This window comes from Terrapene carolina, unplaced genomic scaffold, assembly GCF_002925995.2.
Source record: "Terrapene carolina triunguis isolate 2854851 unplaced genomic scaffold, T_m_triunguis-2.0 Scaffold198, whole genome shotgun sequence".
NCBI classification, from domain to species: domain Eukaryota; kingdom Metazoa; phylum Chordata; order Testudines; family Emydidae; genus Terrapene; species Terrapene triunguis.
In genome coordinates, this window is record NW_020664549.1 from 4,572,140 (window position 1) to 4,599,249 (window position 27,110).

At 43.5% G+C, this 27,110-nt stretch overlaps 2 protein-coding genes across 2 annotated transcripts; one reads left to right on the forward strand and one right to left on the reverse strand.

The window, feature by feature from the left end:
* The first annotated feature begins 1,097 nt into the window (after positions 1-1,097).
* LOC113407114 (ADP-ribose glycohydrolase OARD1-like) lies at positions 1,098-8,632 on the forward strand. The gene is made up of 5 exons (XM_029912306.1): positions 1,098-1,163; positions 2,722-2,866; positions 4,260-4,318; positions 5,427-5,539; positions 7,934-8,632. Exons 1-5 carry the CDS (start codon positions 1,128-1,130, stop codon positions 8,034-8,036), a joined length of 456 nt encoding a protein of 151 aa, XP_029768166.1. The 5' UTR covers positions 1,098-1,127; the 3' UTR covers positions 8,037-8,632.
* Positions 8,633-10,621: 1,989 nt separating this feature from the next.
* LOC113407115 (C->U-editing enzyme APOBEC-2-like) lies at positions 10,622-20,103 on the reverse strand. The gene is made up of 3 exons (XM_026655178.1): positions 19,763-20,103; positions 11,669-12,217; positions 10,622-11,087 (listed from the first exon to the last, which is right to left on the reverse strand). Exons 1-2 carry the CDS (start codon positions 19,882-19,884, stop codon positions 11,680-11,682), a joined length of 660 nt encoding a protein of 219 aa, XP_026510963.1. The 5' UTR covers positions 19,885-20,103; the 3' UTR covers positions 10,622-11,087; positions 11,669-11,679.
* Positions 20,104-27,110: the final 7,007 nt, after the last annotated feature.

Here is a 27,110-nt window from a genome sequence, read left to right on the forward strand (position 1 = left end):
GGTGCTCCGCCACTCAGCCTAGATAGGTAAATGGATGGAGGTTGCCATCTTTGATGTCCTACTAGACTGTACCAAGGGGGGGAGGGGGTTGTTTAGGAACGAGGTTTACCCACGTCGTGGCCTGTCGTTTGGACTCAACTTGCAGAGGCGTGTCAGGTGCGGGGGGGCGGTCCGTGCTGGTGGGGTCCCCCGAGGGCGTGGGGGCCGCGCAGGAGGTAGGGGTTGTCCCTGGTGGCCCGTCGAGCGGTCCTGAAGGGGAGCGTGGAGGGGCCGGCCGCGTGGGCTCCCTCCCCCGAGGGGGTGGGGGCTGTCTAGGGCCGGCCGCGTGGGCTCCCCCCCCACACACACTCCCTCCCCCAGTGGCTCTGTAGGCAGGCTCCTGCGGTGGGCCTTGAGCATGGTAGCTGTGTGCGACTCTCTGGGGTCCTTGTACCTTGAGCCTGCTTGATGGGGGGAGGGATAGCTCAGTGGTTTGAGCATTGGCCTGCTAAACCCAGGGTTGTGAGTTCAATCCTTGAGGGGGCCATTTAGGGAACTGGGGTAAAAATCTGTCTGGGGATTGGTCCTGCTTTGAGCAGGGGGTTGGACTAGATGACCTCCTGAGGTCTCCTCCAACCCTGATCTTCTATGGGGGGGGTTCTTCCCTCGGGAAATACCTGCTTGCCACTGCCTAGTGGCACATCTCCTGGGGGAGGTTTGCTTCTTACACTCCTGGTTGTCCAGCCTAGTTCTGTATACTTAGGGCTGGTCTACACCCAGCCGCTAGTTCGGCGGCTGGGGATCGAAGTTCTGGGTTCGACTTATCGTGTCTGGTCTGGACGCGATAAGTCGAACCAGGAAGTGCTCGCCGTCGACTGCGGTACTCCAGCTCGGCGAGAGGAGTACCGCGGAGTCGACGGGGAGCCTGCCTGCCGTGTGTGGACCGCGTCTGAACCGCGGTAAGTTCGAACTAAGGTATGTCGACTTCAGCTACGTTATTCACGTAGCTGAAGTTGCGTACCTTAGTTCGACTTGGGGGGTTAGTGTAGACCAGGCCTTAGTATCACTTATCTTGAAAGGCTTAATAATCATGTTTCTTTTCTTTAACCTTGCAGTAGAAGAAATCTTGGAAATAGCCTCACGTTACCATGGCCAGTCCCCCCTCCAGGGATCAGGCAGACCGAGTACGTAGAAAATTAACTTTTTAATGCAGGTTCCTGCTATTAAATACCCCAGTTTTTATCAAAGGAACAGCCGTGTTAGTCTGTATCCGCAAAAAGAACAGGAGTACTTGTGGCACCTTAGAGACTAACAAATTTATTTCAGCATAAGCTTTCGTGGGCTACAGCCCACTTCTTTAGATGCATAGAGTGAAACACACAGACAGAAGATATTTATACATACAGAGAACATGAAAAGGTGGAAGTACCAATTGTAAGAGGCCAATCAATTGAGATGAGCTATCAGTAGCAGCAGAAGAAAAAACTTTGAAGTGATAATCGAGATGACCCATAGAAGGTGTGAGGAGAACGCAAATTAGACACAACTAACTTAGGTCTAAACAGAGACTGGGAATGGTTGGGTCATTACACTAATTGATTTTTTTCCCCCATGTTAAGTTCTCACACCTTATATGGGTCATCTCGATTATCACTTCAAAGTTTTTTCTTCTGCTGCTACTGATAGCTCATCTCAATTGATTGGCCTCTTACAATTGGTATGCGTACTTCCACCTTTTCATGTTCTCTGTATGTATAAATATCTTCTGTCTGTGTGTTTCACTCTTTGCATCTGAAGAAGTGGGCTGTAGCCCACGAAAGCTTATGCTGAAATAAATTTGCTAGTCTCTAAGGTGCCACAAGTACTCCTGTTCTTTTTCCCAGTTTTTATCCTGACTCAAGGAGTGACATTTTCCCCCTAATAAAGTTTTCCAATTGGCATATGCTCTAGAGTTGTGATGTAAGAATATTTGGTTTTGGGGCATGGCTATTTTTGGGAAGTGGCAGTCTGACTACATCGGTGATCAACAACTGGTGGATCCCGATCGACTGGTCAATTCTGTAGCGTTTGACAGTCGATCGCGATCTCCGGCTGCTAAAAGTCCAGTGGCACAGCAGGGCTAAGGCAGGCTCCCTGCCTGCCCCGGGACCATGCCATTCCTGGAAGAGGCCAGCACACCTCTGTGGCCCTGGGCGGGGGGAGGCAGGGGTCTCTGTGCACTACTCCTGCCTGCAGGCACCGCCCCTGCAGCTCCCATTGGCAGGGAACAGGGAACTCCCCTGGGGCTCAGGCTTCGGTTCCCCCTCCTAGGGTCATGTAGTAATTTTTGTTGTCAAAAGGGGGTCACTGTGCAATGAAATTTGAGAACCCCTGTGTACATCAATCCAAAGCACAGTTTAGCCCAATGCTGTTTACTTTAATAAATTACTGCCCCATTCAATATGTTTGCACTAATTCAACCATACCAGTCCAGTTTTCTTTAATTTAGACTGTGTTTTCATAAAATGAACTGATCACAAATCATGTAGGTTTTGCAAATGACCTATAGGAAAGGCTGTGCAACACTTAGCTAATCTTCATTCATTCATTCATTTGCAAACAGTGTCTCAGTCTAGTCTCCTGTCCACTATACCATCCTGCTTTGGTTAACTCCATTTTTTTTCTTCCTTATGTGATTCTGAACATTGACGGTGGACCAAAGTTGAGTTCTCATTCAACTCCTATTTGTTTGTTCTTTTTCAGATCAGGTACATAAAAGGGGACCTTTTTACCTGCCCCAGAACGGACTCATTGGCTCACTGCATCAGTGAGGACTGTCGCATGGGCGCTGGGATAGCTGTCTTATTTAAGAAAAAGTTTGGTGGCATACAGGAGCTGTTGGATCAGCGTGAGTGATGTCTGTGGGGAGGGGAGGCTACTATAGTCCATGTGCAAGCCCGAGCCTCTAGCAGTAGTCCATGTTTACCTAAGGTATTTATATAACACCAGTCACAGTAGTATCTAGGCACTGATTCTAGGACTGACCATACTGGATCTTAATACATTTGCTGTGAACTATTTGGGGCAGGGACGTGATCCACTTCTGCATTTGTACAGTGCCTAGCACAGCAAGCCCCTGAGCCTGACCATGGTTTCTGGGCTGCCATAGTATAAATAATAATGAGACCTTCAACTTTTATGCTCCCTGGTGTTGTTTACAGGGATAATTTTTTTAATTTCCAGTTAAAGAGGAAACCAGACAGAAAAGCCAACTGCCCGTGTATGTTGGTATTTAAATTTGACCTGTTTCCATCTCACTAATTAATGGGATTCCAGTGGGATAGAGTTCACAACTCACTGATATAAATAAGTTACCGTAGAACCTCAGAGTTACGAACGCCAGAGTTAAGAACTGCCCAGTCAACCACACACCTCATTAGGGTGACCAAATGTCCCGATTTTATAGGGACAGTCCCAATTTTGGGGTCTTTTTCTTTTATAGGCTTCTGTTACCCCCCGCCCCCTGTCCCGATTTTTCACATTTGCTGTCTGGTCACCCTACACCTCATTTGGAACCAGAAGTACCCAATCAGGCAGTAACGGAGACTGGGGGGGGGAAGGGCAAGTACAGTACTGTGTTAAACGCAAACTACTAAAAAATAGAGGGAAAGCAGCATTTTTCTTCTGCTTAGTAAAGTTTTAAAGTTGTTTTAAGTCAATGTTCAGTTGTAAACTTTTGAAAACACACCTGTAACATTTTGTTCAGAGTTACGAACAACCTCGCTTCCCGAGGGGTTCATAACTCGGAGGTTCTACTATAGTTCACGCATCTGCTGCAGCCCTGGTTTAGCAGTAGTCAGTTAACTGCAAGATTGGGTTAGCCCAGCTGCAACACATTTGAAAAAGCAACATGAGGGCAGCAGCAACAGAAAAAGCTAAAAACTGAGGGCTTATCCACACTATGGCGATACAGCTGCAACTGTAGCACTGTAGCGTAGATACTTCCTACAGCGATGGAAGGGGGATTTCTGTCACTATACCTAATCCACCTCTCCAAGAGGTAGACCAAAGATGCTGAGCATTAGGTCGATCTAATTATGGTGCTCAGAGATGTTTTTCACACACTGAATGACAATGTCTCTGATCTTTTAATTATTTGTAAAAATAGTTTTGTTTTAGAAAATTCTTTAACATCTGTTAATTCATTTCTAATCTATTCAGCAGGAGTTGGGAGAATCAGCAGTGAATTGTAAAATTTTAAACAAAATTAATGTCAATGCTGTGTTTCACTTTTGTTTTAGAGAAGAAGTCTGGAGAGGTGGCCGTTCTGAAAAGAGATGACAGATATATATATTACCTGGTAAGAGAGGGATGAGAGTCAGGCGTTTGTTATAACTGAGTCCCACCTCATTTTGCATTGATTGGAAGAGAGGTTTTTCTCTAGATTCTCAACAGACATCTCAGCCTTTTAAATAAAGACACAGATTATGAGGACAAGCCAAGCTAGATTTTTCTTTCAGAACTAAACTCAGTACAGCTTCCTACCAACAAGTAATTGAAGTACATTTGAATAGCACATTTCATTTGTGGAAGTTACTGTCTGACAATTGTTCAGTAGCTTTATGTGCAGTGTTGAGGTGTGCTGGCAGGGTAGTGGGGAGATTCTTGTGCTGCTGCCATCCTGCAGTTCAGTGGTTGAATGTCTCAGTCTCAGGAATGTTGATCTGGTCACCTTCATAATTTGCTTTAAAATGTAAAAGCATAGAAACGCACATGCATTTTGATACTTTTTTTTAGTTCACTGAACTAACTGCTAAAATTTACTCTCTAAATCCTGGGATGTGATTTCTCCACCTTCTCTCTCTCTCTCTCTCAAACTATAGGTAATTCCCATTGACCCATATCCTGCTGGTCATGTGAAAACTGGGCCCCTTGTTGTTACACTTGTGCTGAAAAAGCCTCTCTAGCATGCTGCAATGGGAAGAGTCTGCTTTTCCACTCCCTGCCTGAAGTGTGGTGTTTATGCTTTAAACAGTTTGTTTGAAACAGGAGCTGCTTGGTTTTTTTTTTTCCAACAGCTTCCCTGAAAGTATTATTCAAAATATTGGTCAACTGTGTGAGACAGATGTAAGCATAACCCCAGCATTTGGTAATGAGAGAGATTGCAGTTTATCTTTTGACAGGAAAATGTTTAAGGAAAACAGTGTTTTTCTCCAAACCAGATTATTGCCTTTTAGAAATGCAGTATTTAGTGCCCTGACCTGCTGTGTCATGTGGCACAATTGCAACTAAATATCTAAATGGTAATAGTTGTACATCTTATATTGAAATAACTAGTTGAGTCCAGTCACCATATACTAAGAGGTAGTCGATTAGTAAATTTTGGCCTGGATTTTGATAGAGTTAAGGAGAAAATAGCTTGTACTATTGTTGCTAATGCACTGTTGAACTTTTTAATTTGTACACAGATTACGAAGAAGAAAGTCTCCCACAAACCAACATATGAGAATATGCAAAAGAGTTTAGAAGCCATGAAAACTCATTGTTTGAACAACGGGGTAACTGATATTTCCATGCCTAGGTAAGGGAATCGGAGACTAGAAAGTAAACATTTTATTGTCCCTTGGGCAGAATGGATATTTTAGGAAGTGACCATTTACTATGAAATAAAGGGTTAAATGCACACTCTTAATATTGTTATATTCTGTTTGGGTTGTACAGTTGAATTCTGATCACAAATGAAGTGAGTTCTGTGGCCAGCACATAGGCCTAGTTATTTCTGTATTTTTGACTGCATTAAGTTAATTTCAGATAAAATTAGTTAGTGCTGTGCCAAACTGTAGCTGCTTGAAATTGCTGAAATATCAAAGTTGCAACATAATGGGGAATGGCTTACCGCACCTTATTCAGCAACATAATATTGAATGCCTATATATGTCTAGCTAGGACCCAGTCCCGTCGTTAATTTAAAACAAGCCTGGGACTAAACTAGGATGGAGAGAGAGGAGCTTATTTCAGCTTTAATTAGGGCCCAGTTCTCCTGCACATACACTTTACACTAATTTAATGGTAGATTGTTTGTCTGTAAAGGCTGCAGGACAATGCATAGAGATTCCGAGCTCTTTTAAGGGAATCTGGAACTCTGTCCCTTTTTTACTTCTGCAGTGTGTAGAGACTGCTGGAGAGCACTGTGCCGTTGGGACAGCATATGCTGTATTTAGGTTTTTTTGGTACATAAAGATATAATGGAGAATATGAATTTGTAGTATTCTGAAGCAGAGCATCTATAACTTACTGAAGTGCTGAATCCTATTGAGGAAATGCTTGATAAGTCTAGGCCCCCAAGCAGATTATCACTGCACGTTTGGTCTTGTGACTTACTCAGATCACTGGCTCACCAGTAGTTGTATTCATAGCTTACATCTTATCCTTCTTTTTAGCACCAAATTTGCTGCTTTTTCACACCGGTCTTGTTAGATCTTACTTTCAAAGGGACCTTAAAATCGTAGTTACATAGACAAGGTTCTAGGCAGTAATTTACTCTCTTTTAGTTAACCTTTGGTACAGCATTTTGAAGATGTGCAGTGCCCAGGAACTGTTCATGTTGTAAGTTGGTTGTCCCACAGAGCAATGCATGAAACAGGTCATCAGATACCTTCTCAACAAGGACAAATGCAAAGTACTCCACTTAGGAAGGAACAATCAGTTGCACACATACAAAATAGGAAATGACTGCCTACGAAAGAGGACTGCGGAAAGGGATTGGGGGGGTATTAGTGGACCACAAGCAAGTCAACAGTGTAACATTGTTGCAAAAAAAGTGAATATCATTCTGGGATGTATTAGCAGGAGTGTTGTAAGCAAGACACAAGTAATTCTTCTACTCCACTCCGCGCTGACTAAGCCTCAACTGGAGTATTGTGTCCAGTTATGGGCACAACATTTCAGGAAAGATGTGGACAAATTGGAGAAAGTCCAGAGCAACAAAAATGATTAAAAGTCTAGAAAACATGACCTATGAGGGAAGATTGAAAAAAATTGGGTTTGTTTAGTCTGGAAAAGAGAAGACTGAGAGGGGACATAACAGTTTTCAAGTACATAAAATGTTGTTATAAGGAGGAGGGAGAAAAATTGTTCTTAACCTCTGAGGATAGGACAAGAAGCAATGGGCTTAAATTGCAGCAAGGGAGGTTTAAGTTGGACATTAGGAAAAACCTTTTAACTGCCAGGGTGGTTATGCACTGGAATAAATTGCCTAGGAAGGTTGTGGAATCTCCATCACTGAAGATTTTTAAGAGCAGGTTAGACAAACACTTGTCAGGGATGGTCTATATAATACTTAGTCCTGCTATGAGTGCAGGGGGCTGGACTAGATGACCTCTTGAGGTCTGTTCCAGTCCTATGATTCTCAGCCCATCTGAGAGAAGTGTGTGTTTTGTTTGTTTGTTTTCCCCCCTTCACTCGGGCCAATGAGTTGTAATTGGAGTAATTTCACTTTCACATTTTTTTCATAGATTTTAATAAGAGACCATTCCATCATCTAGCCTGACCTGTATAACACAGGCCAAAAGAATGTCACCCAATTAGTCATCTGTTGTGCCCAATAACTTGTTTGACTAAAGCATATCTTGCAGAAAGGCATCCAGTCTTGACTGGAAGCCATGAAGAGATGGAAAATCCACCACTTCCCTTGTAAGTTTATTCCAATGAATGACCACTGTCACTTAATATCTTCTTTTTTTTTTTTTTTTTTTATTTTTAAAAACACCTTATTTCTAACTCCAGCTTCTGTGGTTTTAACTTCCGTTGGTTCTTGCTATGCCTTAAAAAGTACCCAGTATTTTTTCCCTGAGAAGGTACTCGCACCCTCTAATCAAGTCCTTTCTCAATCTTTTTGTGCACTTGTTTGTGAGCTTTACAACATACTCGGTCAGAAACAGCTCATCACAGCCACTTTGGTGTCTTTATTTTCCAGGATCGGATGTGGACTTGACCGTCTGGAATGGGATAAGGTTTCAGCGCTACTTGAGGAAGTGTTTGAGGACACGGACATTAAGATCACCGTTTATGCTCTCTGAACAAAGAGGCCTTATGGAGATGATTGTTGATTTCCCTTGCTGTAGAGTCAGGTGGCTTGGGAATTGATTTAGAGAAAAAGCTGTGTGTGAAGCAGAGCCCATCTCCTCTTTGAGGAATAATTTACCATTAGGTTTTTCCCAATGGCAGGCAGTTGCTTCAAGAGAACCGGCTGGTTTGGAATGTGTTGATCAGAGTTCCAGAATGAAGTATCTAGTATAAACCTTCAGGGTTATATATATCCCTCAGGGATCCTTGCCTGTGAGTCACATAGCCAACCACCAGATGTCACTGTTCCTCCACCCTTCAGAATACCCATCTGCTTGTAAAGAAATCTTTTCTTACCGTGGTGGTTTGTGTGTGGAAGTTTTGAGCTAGTTTGGCACTTTTTAAAATATTCCAAATCTTTGAATTTAAGAGTTATATGTATCTGTTTATTGTGTTGTTTCAGATAATGAAGTGAATAATTGTGGAGATCTGCTATTTAATTTAAAACAGTACAGTGTTCAGCTCAGATGTGCAGATTTCCTTTGTTCTTTTAGTTATTAAAAATTAAAGTATTATCTTTTCAAAACATAAGTGAGGTTTCCTGCTTTTATCAGGAGTGTCTCTCTTAAGCATCATGCTATAAAGTCTCAAGTACATACCTTTTTAACTCTTGCTATTGAACCAGAGTGCAACCCCTGTGTAAACCCAACTATGTTCACATTTCTCTCTGCCTTCTATATGAAGGCTGAACCTCTCAAGGGAACATAAGTGTATGGGGCAAAGATTCCTAGGAGGTTCATTTTCCCCCACATAGTTGGTACAAGTATCAGCATGCAAGTGTTCTGAGAGACCACATATGAATGGGCTAGTATGATATAAAGTGGGCTTAGCATTAAATGCATGTATAGGTTTTCATCTTTACTTTTCATCTAAGGTATTTATAGACTGCTAGTCATTGTGGGGTCTAAGTGTCATTCTGTTTCTACATCTGGCATTGCTAAACAGCAATGAACAAATCATTAATAAATAGCATATTGAATCTAGCAGGCCAGCAAAAGGTAGTCCATTACTTTGTGGTGGTCAGTAAACTTCAGATGGAACATTGTTGTTTTTTTTTCTTCCCCCTTCACATCCTTACAATAACTTACCAGGTCTCTTTCTGCAGCATTTGGTTCAAAGGTGATAATTCTGCTGATTTTAGAACCTTGTGCTGAAGTGCTCTACCATATACTCTTGTAGTATGTTTTGCTTCCGATCTTGTCCACAGTGACTAATCTGATTTATTTTTAGGATGCCCATTACTATAGTAACTGAGTGCCGGAGTATAGGAATTCTAGCATAAAGTAGAATCCCTAATATCTTCTTTTTATCCATGTAATATATGTAAACCCTTCTCTATTCAGAAGCTACTAACTGCTTGTGTTGTGTGGGATCTTTTGCATAATTGATGGAGCTCTGCAAATCCCCTTCTCTAATCTTTGAAGGCCTCATGTTGTTACTCTCCTCCTTTTCAGTTGAAAATGATTGAATCTTTGCAGATCATGAATATCACTCTTTAATTTGTTAGAGGGGTCGCAACTGGGTGATTCTGTCCTTCCACTCTTGTGTGTATTTGTAACACCTTAAAAACGCAAAGCCCACATGATTTGTTGACTGCCCTTTTGTCCCTTGTAAAGTTGTTTTTGGTGTATAATTGCTGTAGCCAAACAAGGAAATAACTTTTTAAAGGATTGAGTTCGACAAATAGAAGCTTGGAATATTGGATCTGTAAACAAGCATAAATATGTACCAAAAATATGTGCATGGATTTAGGTTTTTGTATCTTATTTATATTTGTTGTCTAAATCTGGTAACAAACACAAACAGTAAATCAATAGCAACTATTTTTGTCTGCTCTGAACGTTGATGGTTTCTTATCACTATTCATGGCCTTTGTATTGAAGGCTTTGGCTAGGGTTTGGTGCCAGTGGGACACTGACATGTAAAACTGTTGGCCATACTTGTATTTTCCTCCTCTCTTACCTTCCTATGGTCTGCTGTTCCTTTTGATATTGCTTGGTGCTGTTGATACAGAAACAACAGTGAGTCAGAAATTTAGCTGGAAGTGTGAACCCCATGTGATTTCAGCATCTTGGCTGACCAGCTTCCCTGTGGACTTTCCACCCATTCTGTGTAGGCTTTATCTGAGACGTCACATGCCCAGATTTTTCTCTGTTCATCTCACACTCATGCTGGTTCTTGAAATTTCTTTGTACCTGGGAATTCCCCCTTCCTGTTGCACTGTACTATCTCAAGTGTGAAACATTTCATGGATGGGTTGTAAGGCCATGGTTCTTCCCTGTCAGATTAAATGTAGTAGCCCCTGTGTGGAGAAAGAGATGGGGGCAGAATCACGGCTGCTGTGAGTTTCTGCAGTGGCTACCAATTTATTTAACTCCTTTGCCCTTCCCAGTTTTATAGCATGAGCATCTCATAGGCCAAAGGGAGAAGACAAATACTTGAGGCATTCAGAATGTCACCAGAAGGCTCCAGCATATTGCCTGTAACTGTCTAGAACTGTTAGCCCAGCCCCCACATTGATCTCTGGATTATCTGTACATGGTGGAAAATGAATAATTTTATTTTCTATATATCTGTGTTTTTTGTCTTTTGAAAAAGGTCCTCAGCATTTATAAGACATACACTTAATCAATTCATTTATCGAATTTGCAGCCTTGATCTAAGGTGAGGTGTTTTTTTTACTCTAAAGCTGCCCCAATATGTGGGGCCTGCTCTCTCTCCTCTCGATCCACTGAAGTCCATTGCATTCATGTCGTTAAGCACAGCACACAGCCTTCTCCTGTCCTGTTAACAAAGACAGTACAAGTTTATTTTAAAAATTAAACAAAATGTCTAAATGCTACATGGTAAATGTAGTCTGAGTCCATCAGGGCCATGTCTGCTAAAGGTTTTTGTTGCATCCTGCCTGACTCAAAGCAGCTCTGAAAAGCTGAAGCCGTAACACAGATGTCCAAGTCTGTCATGCCTGTCTCTCCGCTGGTTGACAGATCTCTTACAAGCTGGCCCTGGAGAGATGAGAGAGAGAGACATGTTACCAGCTTCCGATGTTTCCGGGCTTTGTTGCTCAAAATTAGTTATGGACTCCTCAATCTTTGTGTATGGCAGAAGGGAAGATATACTATAATATACCTCCTTTGATATTTTTCTAGGGGACTAGAACCACTACGGCCTTTTCTTTCCAGTTCCATTAGATGTGCAAACATCATCCACCTAGATAAGAATGGAACGTTCTTGCTATATCTAATGACACTCCCCTTTGTTTCCTAATGAAAAGGTGATTTGGGGCGGAGGGGTGACATTCCTAGAGGTACTGACAAGTCCCTGCGAGAAAGAGAGCTCAGTATGCCTCTACATGCCCTATAGTGGGGAAGATCACACTAATGGATTGCTAGCTGCAGTGGGTAAGGTACTACTAAGGCGAAGTTCACGATGCTCATGTACTGTCAGACCTAGGCAGAGCTGGAGTCACAGATGGCAGTGACAGTACCCTTAAAAGCCTCTATTTCTGGCTTAAGACATACAGAAACAGAGATAAGTCTGTCCACCATTAAAGCAAGAAGCTAAATGAGCAAACTGAAATCCTCACTGGCATGCGCCTCAGTGCAAAACCTCTGATAACTTCTCTTCGTAATACAGGAAGTTCTCTTGAATGTCCTCCCAGGGCTCGAAGGCCTTTGCCTCTCCTTCTTCCTGCTCTGCAAAGTTCTGCCAGATATACTCAAAGTCTTGAGGCTTCATAATCTTCAGTTTGCATCCAGATGCCTTCAGTTTCTTCAGGGCGGCCTGCATCTCCGGCTCCTCCCACATGAAGAGGCGGCTTACCAGGATGGAGAGGCGCAGGTTCTTGTTCTTCTGCAGTATCTGTGCTATCCGGTCAGCACAGGGCACACAGGGGCTGGAGGAGACATACCAGGTGACGTTGTAGCGTAGGTTGGGATCGCATGTGGGCAAGATGTTATTGAAGAAAGCATCTTCAGCATGGACTGCTGCATGCTCATCCTCCAGGTAACCCCGAAAGCTCCCCGACTCTTTGCCTTGGGTCTCCACAACATAACATAGGAAGGTCTTGTTCCTGCCTGAGCTGTATTCCACATTTCTGAACTGGAATTTGAAAAAGAAGGCTGGGAAGCGCTCCCTATGGAGAGGGGAAGAGCAAGAGAAATGCCTTAGTGTTATAATGTATCCTATAATAACACATAGCCTTTCAACAGCAGCTCTCAACCAGAGATCTTTACAAATGTTAGTCAAGCCTCACACCCTCCCTGCCACCCTGAGAGTGGAAATATAAGTACCATATTTTACTGATGGGGAAAACAAGTCAAAGACCTTATGACTTGCGCAAGGCTCCCAACCAGTCAGTAGCAGAAATGGAATGGAGAATTAGGGCACTGGACAGGAACTCAGAAGGCCTGGGTTCAGTTCCTCAGCTCAGCCACAGACTTCCTGTGTGATCTTGGGCAACTCACTTAATCTACCACGTGCCTTGGTTCTTCACCTGCAAACTAGGGACTATACCTCCTACCTCCCTGGGTGCTGTAAAGATTAAAAATTAATTGTTGTGAGGTGCTCAGATAGTTTAGTCATTAAGGCCATGTAATTACATAGATAGGAATAGAAGCTTGGAGTTCTGGCTCCCAACCCCATATTGTCTCTGCCTGGCTTCTTTGGGTTATGTTGGTTGCATCTATCCACACTGCAAATATCGGTATATTCGCTATTAGAGTATTTCAAGACTGCTCGGCACAAGGAGTGACTTTCTTTAAGCTACTTCGGCGTGTTATTTGAATATGTCTATTTTTTACTGCTGCAGGAAGCAGGAAAATGACTTCCCTGGACACAGGTCTGCTAGAGCACTTCAGATCTGAGCTGCACACCTCCCATTCCAATGGGAAGCCCCTCCACAGCTCTGCTAGTGCCCTTTAATGGTAGTCTACAGTACCCTTAGAGTCCAGAACTCTGGTCTATCAACTCTCCTCCATCTAGGTTGACGCTCTTCTGAACAGCGGCAGATGACTGGCTAGTACTAGCATATAAATGGCAAGCTTCTGCACACACAGATACAAGCGTACTTCAGTCCTGGCGGTTAGCCTGCTGTTCTAGTTCTGGTCCTCTAACATCAAATGTGTTGTGGTTTTGTTGAATGCGGATATAGGAGACTAAATCTAGCCCTGGTATAAATCGGTGCATCTCCCCCTGCAGTCATTGTGAACTGTTCCTCCCCTGGTTTCCAAATGAATCTAATCTCAGTGATTTGTCACCTCTGAGATGAATTTGCTTGTGGTCTTTTTCCAGATCGGGATGTTTAGGGGAGTTATATTTAGTTCCCTAAAACCCTGCAGCCCTGGTACCTCTGACACTTACCATTTAAGAGGGGAGGGATGATATTCAAGATGTGACTGTGACCTCCTGCTTGGGACCCCATTTTGCTAAGGGCTTACATACACCTAGTCAAATGACAGCCCAAACCCTGAATGTTTTATAATGTAACTTAAAGTTCTAGGGCTGCGGTTCAAATAGTGTGGTTCACATTTCCCAATGGTGCTGCTCCGCAGGGTTAGCAACAGTGTGAACTCTGCTATATACCGGCTGCAGGGGGTTAGGGCACTGTGTCCTCGAATCCTGCTCAGAGCCAGTCTGCACAACACAGTGGTTAAAATGGTGGTGGCTGCCAATGAGGTGTCTGTTGCAAGCGCTGGTGGTACTGCCTCAGTGTGAAGAAAAATAGTCAGGTAGACAAGGCCTCTCCATTTTGACTGAGGAGCAAACACTTCCTACTGTGTTGAAGATGCTTTGGTGACAGGGCAATCATAGAGTATTATAAATATAGTACTGCCGAATAGTACGAGGCCAAGCACAAGCTGGGAAATGTGTAGAACACACAGGGCTTTGATTCTAGTATTGAAAACTGGTGAATATATTTTCATTCAAAATATGAGTAAACAGGAAGAACACTTAAGTCCAGTGCCCCTTGGAGTCAATAGAAAGGCTCCCTCTGACTTCAGTAGACTTTGAATTAGGCCTTAATTGCCTATTTTCATGTGTAATCCAAAAGAAAGGGCCAAAAGGATCAAGGGCTTGTCTAGAAATTTGCACTGATGCAGTTATACCAGTTCAGATGTCTAATGTAGATACACTGCCCAAGTGCAAGTTCTGTTGTGCCCTGTTGCAATGTGTTTGCATTAGGAGTTATCACTAATACATATCATTGCAAATTTCCATAATCTAAGCAAGCCCTAACAGACCAAGCAAAGTGACCATCAACATTTCTCCTCTTGGCAATACTTTCCCTTTCTTTCCCCCTAAGAAGATTTAAAGGTACCTTTATAAGTGAATTACAAAACTCCCACTGACTTCATTAGGAGCAGGATCAGACCATTGTGCTTCCCTCGCATGGACTGGGTGAAAGTCCTACTCTCTCATTCCTTGAGTCTAAGAAATTGACATTTGTTTGGTAACAGCCAACTTCATGACTTTACCTCTGAGATAATTAGTCACTCCTTTTAAAAATCAAAAGGTTCCACCCAGCACAAGCTATCCTCCCCTTGTTTCAAAGGCAGGTTTGCAAAGCCACAAGGAATTATTACATTTTTAAATAAGTATATAACAGATATAATAGTCACCTACACATTCATCCCTGATGTAATTCTGCTGACTTCAGTGGAGTTACAGGAGGGGTGAATTATCTCTTTATCTTTTAATGAGTCATTTAATCTGTGAGGGACAGATCCAAAAGCTCTTAAAGTCAATGCAAAGACTCCTATTGACTTCAGAGTGCATTAAATCAGGGCCTCCAACCAGACCTTACATAAAATCTCTTCCCTCTCACGTACTAGGCTGGCTGGGATTACCTGGGATGTTAAAGCAAATCTGTTTTCCTGGCAATGTGGAATATACACTAGATCACTTTATTTCCAGTAAAGAAGCCTGTAAACAAACCTAAAGAGACTATCCAAGATTGTTCATGGTTGGCTGAGATCTCAGAAACCCTTGCTCATCATGGTTGCGGAGAGTACTAATTAATGAAAAGGGATTGGTTTAAGCCCATCTCGGTCAGAGCGGTGTGGATATTCCAGCACAAGTATGTCAGTTAAACATCTGCAGTGGGAGAACTTAAGTGCTTGTCACCGGACTTGCAGTCCCTGTTCTCAGCAATCAAAAACTGTACCAGGTGTCTCTGACCCCCTATGGCTGTGATATCTATTAGCAAGTGATTCAGCAGGAAAAGAAAAAACCACATGTACCAAAAGATTGCACACGCTTTGGACCTGTGCCTGTGCGTGGTCTGACCTTTGAGCATTTCAGACACTCATAATAATAAGTAATTATGATACTTTGCACTTCTATAGCATCATTCATCTGAGGAGGTTACAGCACTTTACAAACAATTTGTTAAGCCTCACAATTCATCTCTGAAGTAGCTAAGTAAAGGGGCCTAATGGTAAAGAAGTGGCTGGTTCTCAGGAGACCTGGGTTCTAGTTCTAGCCATGATACTAAGTTGCTGTGTGACAATGAACAAGTTATTAAACCTCTCTAGGCATCAGTTTCCCTGTGTGTAAAATGAGGATGATCCTATGTATCCATTTTTGAATGAAACATGTTGTATAAATGTTGTTATGCCCATTTTACAGATGGGGAAAGTGAAGGGCTCTTGCTTCAAGGTCACATAGAATGTCAGTGGCCGAACCAACCACTAGAACCTAGGAGCTATGGTCTCTGGTTATGTAGGGCCTACACAAAAGCAATGTTTCATGCTCCCTTCACTGGCTCTGTAGCAGCCATTCAGTAACAAACAACTGTGTGGGACTCATTGATGACAACGGTGCAAGGACTCTCAGATACTGCTCTGTCATGACTGGAGCCTACCACAACCAAGGAAAAGGGGAAGAATTTGCCACTGCATTTCTGTGCTATAGGGATTCTCATTTTCTCCCCAGAGGAATGTAGTGTAAATTAATAGATCAATTTGAATCCCATGAAGTTTACACAGCTGGGCTGAATCTGGCTGTAGCATTGAGAAAAGGGTTTTAATGTTCTTAAGTGTAAAGACCAAATCAGGTTGCCAGCCCCATTTGCAAAGCACAGACTTCTTGGGGCTGCGGGCAGCAGCATCAAACACTTGGCAAGGATCATAAAATGTCCCTAATCCAAGGTCGACAATTGAAATGCTTGAACTTTACACAGTGTAATTGAGCACACGCGTTGGGGCATTTGGAGTTGTAAATTCTCTCATTAGCCGAATAACTGGCGCTCTCTGCTGAAATTTTATAAATAACTAGAAAATTCAAACTGGGATCACATCCAACAAAGACACAGAGAAAGAGATTCCCATCAGCAGTCCCAGGACTTCCAAATACAATATCTTAATATGGGCACTGCTTAAACATTAGGGTAAATTTGCTGGATTTTTCAGTTTCTTCTTGAGCATCCTCTGTGATCTCCCTGTTTTCTTTCTTTGCTTTCCCACATCTCACCCTTAGGAGCCCAGCACATCAATAATAATCCCAGGTAGACATATCTTCTGCTGGACCTCGTCGGACAGCAAAAGGCAGATCTTTGGGACCAATCCTCAAATAGTACAGTGATTAGTAAGGTATAAATACCTTGAGTTTTATGGTCTTAGCTCAGTTCCTAGTGGATGCCCAGTTCCCCGTCCACATCATAAAAGCCACTATAACAGCTGGCACCAATTGTTCCATTTGTTGTCAGTCTCAGTACAGAGGCCAAGGAGTGAAAGACCTTTGGTCTCATGATCTCACCCTGAGAGCTGGTCTCCAGAACAGAGATGAGACCCACTGGTGGAGGCGTGTTGGGGAAACTTTCACCATTCTTGTCCAAAGTTTACCCCTCCTGGGGATAGTAATGGACAGAGGATAGTCCCCAAGAAGGGCAATCCAGCTAGGGTTGCCAACCCTGCAGGATTGGCCTGGAGTCTCCCGGAATCCTCATCCATCTCCCGGTGACTATTGAAAGCAATCCAGGAGATTTTAGTAGGATATTTTAAGAAAATGACATTATATCATGTTGGGGGGGGAGGGGGAGGGAATCTCCCGGAATAGCTTCAGTCAGAGTTGGTAAACCTAAATCCAGCACCTCTGACTGGGCCTCTGTAACAGCCATGCAACATCACAGAAATAAAAAAGTGTTGTTGAAGCCACAGGGCCAGATTCTGCCTTGCCACACACCTTGCACAATAAGTTCACCAGTGCAAAATGGGTGTAAATCAGAATGGTAGCATTGTACGCCCACTCAGCATTCACTTTGTGCAGGTGAATACCATGACACTGGGTAGGATTTTCAGAAACACTCCGCATTGGCCCAACTCTGCTTTCATTGAAGACAATGGTATTGACTTGAAAATCCTACCAAGGGCAAGACAGTGGAGAATCGGGTCCCAAATGTGGCTCGCTATTTTTAAACCACCAAAAATGACAAAAGACTTTTAAAAGAGATTGTGAGAACAGAAAACAAAATTATTCTCAGGTGAAATCCAGAGAGAAAAACAAGTATTAGAATTTGGGGACGGAACAATTTAATGTAATTATTTTTATCAGAATATCCATTATAGGCAGCAAAGTGACAAGTCAAAATGGCATCTTGTTACTCAACGTGTTTGCTCGCTGTGTGTCTTTGAATCACATCTGCTGATTTTTTGGACCAAAAGCTTTCACTCACTTTAGCCCTATGTGGAGGCAATACAGCTAGGGGGGAGAGAGCTGGAGTATATCCTGCCTTATGCATCATCATCAGAATTGCCAGCTGAGTTCTGACTGTAGAATCTTTCTTATTAGTGATGATGTAACAGGCAGAAAGGCCACAGCTGGATTTTCAGTTCCTGGATTGAAGTCTGTGTTAAAGGCTGCTGGAAAATAATCACATTTTAGTTTATTAATTGAGCACGTAGACTTGGCGACCTTGGGAGACAATAAATACAGAGCTTGACCATAACATTTTTATAATGGCATGTTTCTGGTTAAGCCACACTTTAAATTATGTATGGTTACATCTAGATAGTACAGTGACTGGCATATTAGAAATGCTTAGGGATGGTAGATTAGACAGACAGATTTTCCTAGCCACGCCTTTCCCTCATATATTATTAATGTATAATCATTTGTCCATTGATTAATCATCATTCCATGCTTGTATTAGCTGTATGGTTTATTGGATTGGGATCTTATAAGGAGCCTCTTGTAGGCTGTGCTTTTCAGAAGGGCTCAACACTCAGAACGTGAGCCAGATTTCCCATAGAGCTCATCACCCATTTAGACTCCTAAATAAGTGGCCAGATTTCTAAAAGACCCCCACGTCCAACATGCTGAGCTGTTTGGAAAATCTGGCCCTCAGTGTCCCAGTGGGCGCTGCTGAGTCAGTGCTTTAATTTGTGCCAGGCTGGGCAGTTCATAATCATGCCACCTCTGGCCTTGCTGCATCAGTTATGAATGTAAAAAAATGGCTTGAGTCCCGGCACCTCTTTCATTACAAATTAAGCACTGTGCTGAGTACTTTTGAAAACTGACTGATGATCTGGTAGCTAAATGTGGGCTGGGCTCTTTTGACAGTCTGGCCCCAGGGGTGGGTGCTGAGCCCTAGAAAATCTGACCCCTGAGCTCATTTGAAAATCTAGCCCGTATGATCCATAACGCGGGCACAACACAGCAGTGAGTATTTTTCAGGGCTGATTCTAGGGTCCCATTATTGGGGGAACAAGTGGGTATTCTGGGTCCCTATTTAAAAAACAAACAACCTTCTAGGAGTCATGGGGCTTGGTGGATTTTAAGAGTTTAAAAAGTAAAATTTGGCTGCCGGGCCAGTATTTTGCTGTGATTTATAATTTATATAAAGGATGAAGGCTCTCCAATCTGTGGCTGTTCCACTGCTTAACACTGGATAACTTTGTGCATATTTTGGCCTTTCTGACAATAATGTGGAGCCCTTGAAGATTGTTTGGGGAGGGTGGGTGTTGGGGAAGCTCTCACCACTGTTGTCCAGAATCTACCACTCCTGTGGATACTAATGGACAGAGGATAGTCCCCAAGAAGGGCAATCCAGCACCTCTGACTGGGCCTCCGTAACAACCGTGCTACTCTGCTAAAGTAATAGTCTCCTTTGCTTGCCCTTCTCTACCCACACCATTAGCACTGGGGCTGGTATTTTTCCTAACCCAGCAACAGAGGAACTTGCAAACAAGACCCCTTCAAGAAATCAATATTTCAGTATTCTTCAAGGGCCCAATTCTTCCACCCTTACACCAAGTAGTACCTTACTTGACGAGTGATCCCTCTGAAACCAGTGGGACTACTTGCATGTTAAGTGACTTGTCAGCATTGGCAAGAGAGAATTGGTAGAATCAGGCCCATAAATGGATCCAGTGAGTTACAAGCTGATTTGAATCCATCCTACACCTAGGCAGTGAAACTCTCTTCACCAGGCAACTTCACCCTAGCTACAAGTTCAGCTGTAGGAAGAATTGCAACCTGCACAATATAAACAAAGTTCAAAAAATCCCTTTCCAGACTTGCACTGGCCCCAGGTTTCATCCTTATTTAACCAACATTAAAACTTCAGGCAGAGACCTCACCCTGGACAGACTGTGTGAGGAGCCAAGTGGAAATGAGTCATCCTGGCTTTCTTTACTCACTGCCTCTTTAAAACTAAACTCTGTGCACGGATCTCTCTTACCCTCCCACGATTTCAAAGGGCGGCAGTTTCTCCAGTTCCTTCTTCTTCTCCCCAGACTCCTCTGCATTTTCAGGCTGCTCCTCACCAGTCTGGGTGTCGCTGGGCTCCTGGTTTTCAGCCATCCTCTTGGGTGCTGGTGCACCGGGTTCAGACCACGAGGAAAGAGAGGGAGCAATTTTTTGAGACCGGTGCAGGGAGCAGAGACGGGAAAGAGAGAGAAAAAAGGGAGTTGGGAGTTCCAGTCCTAGACGCAGTTGTCGGGAGCTAAATATGGAACAACGCTGCAGTGACACTGACTGGACGGGGTGGTAGAATGATCCGACAACTCTCAGATATCATCACCCTCCCTCGGTTTTGCGAAGGCCTTTTATCAATCTCTCTCACTCCCCTTTTGCCTTTAAAACAAAGTGAGGAATTCACTGTGGGCGGGTTAGGGCATGGATGGAAAACCCAGGAAGCAGAAGTCACCTATTTATCCACAGGCAGGACAGAAACCTGGCAGGCTGCAGGATTGGCCACTTCCCCATCTGCCCTGATTTGCCCACATTCTATCATCCTGCCCTTGAGAAAACACGCTTCTAGAGTGGGCAGGAAGGAGCAGGAAGTGTCCCCGATTTGTTTTATTTAACGATCACCCTGGATAATGGATGGGGCTGAGCCATGCTTCAATGAGGCCCCCTGCAGACATTACAGCTGGAGCCCTCACAAGAACCTGAAAATTACACCCTTTGCAAACCATCCTTCTGTGAAGCGGGCACTGAAAGACGGGGATCCAACAGGAGCGAAATCCTAGTCCCATCAAAGCCAACGGCACAATCCCCACTGATGTCAAAGGGTCCAGAATTTCACCCCAGCTGTATTAAAATCAGCCGTGTACAGTTACACAGCAAGGAAGTATTTGGGGTGTGGGACTGTACCAGATTACACCAGCTCAGGGATCTGGTCCTTGTTCCCTACATTTCTCTCTCCTTAGACTGTAAACTACTTGGGGCAGGGACCATTCCTTCTTGGATGCGTGGAAATCACACTGCAAACAAATGATAAATAATAATTAAAAGATTCCTGCTTCTCAGTTATTCCTTGGTTTGTTTACACCACCTTTGCGGTCGCCGTGGGTGCAAACACCAGATCAGTAATTGCATCGGGTGGAAGGCAGTCTAGAGACTGGAAGTGGGAGCCTATGGTGGGGTTGAGGATCAGGTTGGAGTTTGTGTGTGGGCCCAGGAGGTTGTACAGTACTAGGATCAGGAGTAAGCAGCAGTGGGATTGGGAAGTGGGGTCTAGGACTGACATGTGCAGTGTGTGGGAGGTAGAGTATGGGATTGTTCAAGAGAAGTTCTGAGGTGGTGTTTACTGTATTTTGCCTGAACCAAGTTAGCATGGAATCCAGCTATCCTAAAAAGACCATGTAGAATAGCATTAGGGGGTCTATAAAGTTTTTATTGATAAAAGTTTGGGATGTCTGTATTGCTCTGCAAAAGTGGGGAACCCAGGGCTTGTTTGGGTTTCTTATGACCTCTAGAAAGGTTTATTTTTTTTGTTGAGGATGGCGTGAAATGTATCCAAATTTCACAAAAACATCTCATTCTGAATTTAAAGGGAAAATTGATGCAAATCCCAGGTGCTTCTAACTTAATGGAGTTTCCTGCTGTGCCTCTAGGTTAAAAATAAATAAGAAGCATGTAGCTGCTCTGAATTCACATTTTACTCCTCCAAAGCCAATTGGAAATCAAACCTCCAGCATCTTGACTGCTGTGCTAAAGGTAGAACCCATGATGACTGAGATTCAGCCAACCAAGCTATTAAATATTAGCTCTGTATTCAAGGAGTAAGTACTGTAAATTTGGGGAGGATACATTAAATTCTTCATATATATCAAAGAGTCTGAATTTCTGTTTTCAGTGCAAAACTTAATTCAGCTTTAACTATGGTGTTGCATTCAGTGCCTCTATAATTTGATAGTGCCCCGCATCATGACGGATTTGGACCATTCACACTTGTTCAGTTGTACAGTTATTTTTTCTTATTGCACATTGTTCAGTTTTTGTCCCTTTACTAACAATGATCTTTCCTTTCTATAGCATCTCAAAGAATCCCAAGGGTCTTCCCAACTCCCCACATGCTGCTCCACTGAAATGCAGCTACTTCTGGGCCAGAGAACAGCAACCACCGTGCTGCACCAACACTGTTTGCTGAAACCTGGTGAGTAGTAGTTATTTATTTGATGTCTAACACTTCTGGGGTGGATTGTATTGTGACAACAGGACAGTAAGGGATTTGAGAAGTTCTGAGACAGTCTGTCCAAGGGATATATATAATTTTTCCTATGCTTTTAAAGCTTGGAATACTTTCCTTGGCTAGAGGGTAGAGTATTGTTTTTCCTCTTGACTGGTAACTATGTTCAAATTCCAGATCCCTTGTCCAGTCATTCTCACCTTTGACATTTTGGGGAGTGATTTTGGGGATGGGAATCCTCAGCTGATGAGTGACTGCTCTTTCCTTTTCTCCTCCCACCCTCCAAAAAAAAAAATCCCATCTTCTCTTGTATCCCCCGACCCACTGTCTCTATTTCTGGAAGCTCTCAACAGCTAGATTAATCATGGTGCCACTACTCTTGCAGCCGTTAGCTTTCACTGGCCCAGCCAAACTGCAAAGATCAATGCGAGCTCTCATCTAATCTCCGGAATGTGCTGCTGAGAGTCTGGTTCCATCCAGTCTTGCCCCAGCTGCTGCGCAGTTCCATCTAGGGCAGTGCCCTAAGTATTCACAACCCCCACCAGTCTGTGCTTGGGCCAAATATGTAAAGGAATGCCAGAGAGATGCTGTCAGTCTGACATTTGCATTAGAACTGTAGGGGGAAAAGCATCCATCGGTCTGGTCCAGGCTTTTTGACCAAAGGATAGCTCCCCAAAAGCATGTGTGTGTGTGTACGTGTGTATGGGTGTGTACGTGTGTATAGGTGTGTGCCTAGTGACTGCACATAGTAATGTCGTGCTCTGCACAGCAATTTATTTTTCCTTCAGCTAGTCAAGACAGGGAGACTTGGGCCTGGGTCCAGCAGAGGTGCCGGATGTGCAGTTATTGTCATGACAGTCTGGAGTAACAGGGAACACTGCAGGTCAAGGAGGAGGCACACAGGCAGAGCTGTGGGAAGTAGAGGCCAGGACAGGGAATGGTTGCTGGAAGAGGGGACACTAAGGTGACATCCAGTTCTGGATAGCAATTAGAGATTTGATCCTTTTAGCTTTTGTGGGTTTTGTCTCAGACTTTTAGAGCTTTACCATTAACTTCAATGGGAGCAGGATCAGTCCCTTAAATTCATCTGTGACAAACAAAATTCTTTGTCTTTTTTTCCGGTGTATTAATATCTTATGTGGGGGAAAATATAATAAAACACACCCAAACCCTTTGACTTTTCTCCCATTCAGATCCTTTGTCAGTAGCCTTCTAATCATGAACATTTATTTTCTGAGGTTAAAATGTGTGCACGTGGCTTTTATCCTGTGGTGAGCACACAGGGGGCATCAGCTACCAATGCTGAAGCCTCCATTCCAGAGGGATACTCGCAAAGGGCCAATTCACCTATCAGTGAGCAGAGGGTTATCCATTTGCATTAATAGGAGTCAGGTGCTAAGGGTTTTGCGTCATATTTGCAAGAAATGTGAGAGAGCAAAGGAGCCATATGTCAGATCAGACCTTTGGTCCATAACTCCAGTATCCTATCTCTGGCAGTGGCCAACATCTGATGTTTAAGCGGTAAACAGCTTCCCCCTCCACACACATAATGCAGCTGGCCAGTTGTGCAATGCCACGCAACTTCCTTCCTGACTTCAAGCCAGGGATCAGTTTATGCCCTGAAGCATGAGATTTAGTTGCTAGAATTTTAGTTGCATAATTACAAATCTATTTTTAATCTGATCATAACATTATCCAGCATTTTGAAGGGGGATTCAGGAGTCTAGGAATGGAGTAGAAGAGACCTAGCTGCAAAGAAGAATCTTGCTAGGGAGTTCATTGTATTCCTAGGCCAGAGAAACATTTTGGCCAGATCCAAGAGTGAAATAAGACACTGGCTGTATTAGTCATAGCTGGGACGTGCTCTTTATTCCAAGGTGACAGCTGATGGCAGTAACAAAACATCTCCCTGGATACATTGTTTGGCAGTGATCCTCCTCCTATTTTTCCAGCTGTAACTACCGTTACCCGATAAATAAATAACCCCCCCACCGACAGTGATGTGCAGAGCCAGCTTTCCTTCTCTCAGCCCCCTTGGCCCATCAGCTGCTGTTCCCTCCCCTCTGTGGGACCATGTCTCATACTGCAAAGATTTGCGAGGGGTCCTTGCCATAGATATAGTCGAAAGGTAGGGATAGGTAGAGAGATTGGGGGGAAAGAGGAGGAAGTGTTTCCCCCTATAAAACCTTTTAGCTTTGTGCAAGAAGCTGGTCCCAGTGCATTTCTTTGTCTCCACACCAGACAACTGGTGGTAATTGTCTCCCTGGTTGAGAGTCTCAGGAGAGAAGCCAAGATTTGAATCTAATCTTATCCATTGTCATTTTGATATTGTGCCTATCACCATGTTATCTAGGCATTATATAAAAACCTTAGATAGACAGATAGATAGATAGATTAGATTAGATTAGATAGATAGCACTGGTGTTGTCAATGCTGTACTTGTTGGACCATGTTCTGCTCTCAGGTAGGAAGATGCAACTCCCTGTAGTTTCAAAGAAGTTGCACCCATGTAGCTGAGAGCAGAATTTGATCCTTTCTACAGATGCACAGATAGAGTACTTCAATCTCCAGGGATGTCTATTCCATTGCAGGCTTGGAAGGATTATTTTTTTATTGGTTAACCCCAATTTCACTATACACACACAAACCAATGAAAAAATTGCCATCAATAATCATTGAAATTTACAGATCAACAGAGTAAGAAAAATGCTGCTTGAGATCTTATTAGTTTAAGGATATTTGTACGTTTTGACATGTGACGGTGACAATTTGTGTTTTAATGGCTATAAAGCTTTAACTTTCTGAATCTTGTATACAGCCATTAAATAATTATTGTCCGACCCCCCCCCATTTTCTGACTCCCCCAATAATTTCCCCCAACTGTGAAAATTGAAATTCATAAACATTTTAAAAATGCTTAAAACCCAGACATTTGTGCAGCTGTGAAAATGTAAATTGATAAAAATTGGAAAAAAAATGCTTTGAAATAAACATTGATATTATCCCATAAAAATTATAAAACAATAAAATAAATGTTCGGACAAGCCTATGTATAGGTTTTATATCGCAATCATCACTGTGTACATGAGCATCGTCCAGCAGGGCACTGAACAGTGCGACTACCATCTCTCATGTTCTTTTGTCCTCTCCCAGGGGAAGAAGTGTGTGCAACGGGTGGAGAATTTTTTTATATATATAAAACACACATACACATGTGTTACTCTGTGTTTAGAGAAGTCAAGGTCAAAGAAGTGCTCCTTGCACTTGGAGGAGAAGCTGATGGGGTTTGTCTTGGTCCTTAGTTCCTATGGGAGTTCATTCCACAGGGCAGGTCTACACTATGTCGATATAACTTATGTCGCTCAGGGGCGTGAAAAAGCCACCCCCATGAGCGACGCCAGCCTAAGCGCTGTCCACACCAGTGCTATGTTGGTGGGAGACACTCTCTCGCTGATATAGCTTCTGCCTCTCACGGAGGTGGAGTAATTATGCTGACGGGAGAGCTCTCTCCCAACAGCATAGAACGTCTTCACCAGACTAGCCCTCAGTCTTGGGTTGGTCCCTCTAGTGAGCCCAGCTGCCTCTCATGTGTCCTCTCCTGGCCTAGGGTCCTTCTACAAACATCCTGCCTCAGTTTTCCCTCTTAGACTGTTCAAGAAACTGAAAACCACTTTTGTCCATTCCCATCCCTTCTCGGGTTGTGCTTTATTAAATTAACAAACATTAAAATAAAGTTTCAAAATCCATCCAAAAAGTCCATACTAACAAAAGTTTCTTATGATTCTATGATTCCTCTTCCTAGGCCTTCCTGCCTGGGGTCTTTCCTGCTTTGGCAGGCCACTTCCGGGCCCTCCCTGGCTGGCGTCTCAGTTCTGATGCTCACGCCTAGCAATTTCTAATCCCTGAGATTGCCCCCTTTGTTGCAGCCTTTGGCTACTCTTTATAGGACAGTCACCCAGGTGTGGCTCACTCTGTAATCAGGGGTGGCTAGCCCCAGCCTTCCAGCCCTTCAAGAGCGAGCCACCTAGTTACAGTCCTCAAGAAAGCTCTTTCTTCTGCCCAGCAAGCTTTACCCTTATGGCAGAGTGCCGCTGTGTCATTTAATACCTTTCACCAGTGGAAAGGAGGGATGGCAAGGTTGGATCAAGGTGAGGAAACAAAGTACAGGGCCAAATTTTCAAAAATTGCCACTGATTTCAGGTGCCTTGATTTGTAGATGCTCATTTCACCGTGGGCCTGGCTTTCAGAGGTGCTGAGCACCTGCAGCTCCCACTCACTTTAGTTGGTGTCGTGGGAACTCAGTACCTCTGAAAATCAGGCCCAGAGGTGCCCAAAATTAGAGGGCCCTTTGGAAACTTTGGGCCATAGTGAATTAAAGGCGTAGAAACCCATCCCAGTGTCTCCCAGGGAGGAAAAGACAGTCCCTGCTGTATTTGAGGTGTGGCCTCCTCCATAAGCATCTCACGGCCAGCCATCTGGCCCCATCCTGTTGGCATATCACCTCTTTCCCTCCCTGTGGAAGGCGAGATTACCATATCAGTTTGAGCAGGGGGTAAGCAGTTTCATTTGCTCTCTGTGTGCTAGCTCCATAAAACATCTGCTCCTGGAGGTTTTGCCCCAGAAGGAACTGACTTGCTAGATTACAGTAAAGCTATGAAAAAAAATAGTCACCAAGAAACCCAATGTTGGTCTCGATGCAGGATTCACTGAATGGAATTCTCTGGCCTGTGTTATGCAGGAGGTCAGACTACATCAGTGGCTCTCAACCTTTCCAGACTACAGTACCCCCTTTTAGGACTCTGATTTGTCTTGTGTACCCCCAAGTTTCACCTCACTTAAAAACTACTTGCTTACAAAATCAGACATAAAAATAAGTGCCACAGCCATTATTACTGAAAAATTGCTGACTTTTTCATTTTTACCATATAATTATAAAACAAATCAGGTTGAATACAAATATTGTACTTACGTTTCAGTGCAGTATAAACAAGTCATTGTCTGTATGAAATTTTAGTTCGTACTGACTTTGCTAGTGCTTTTTATGTAGCCTGTTGTAAAACAAGGCAAATATCCAGGGCCGGCTCCAGGGTTTTGGCCGCCCCAAGCAGCCAAA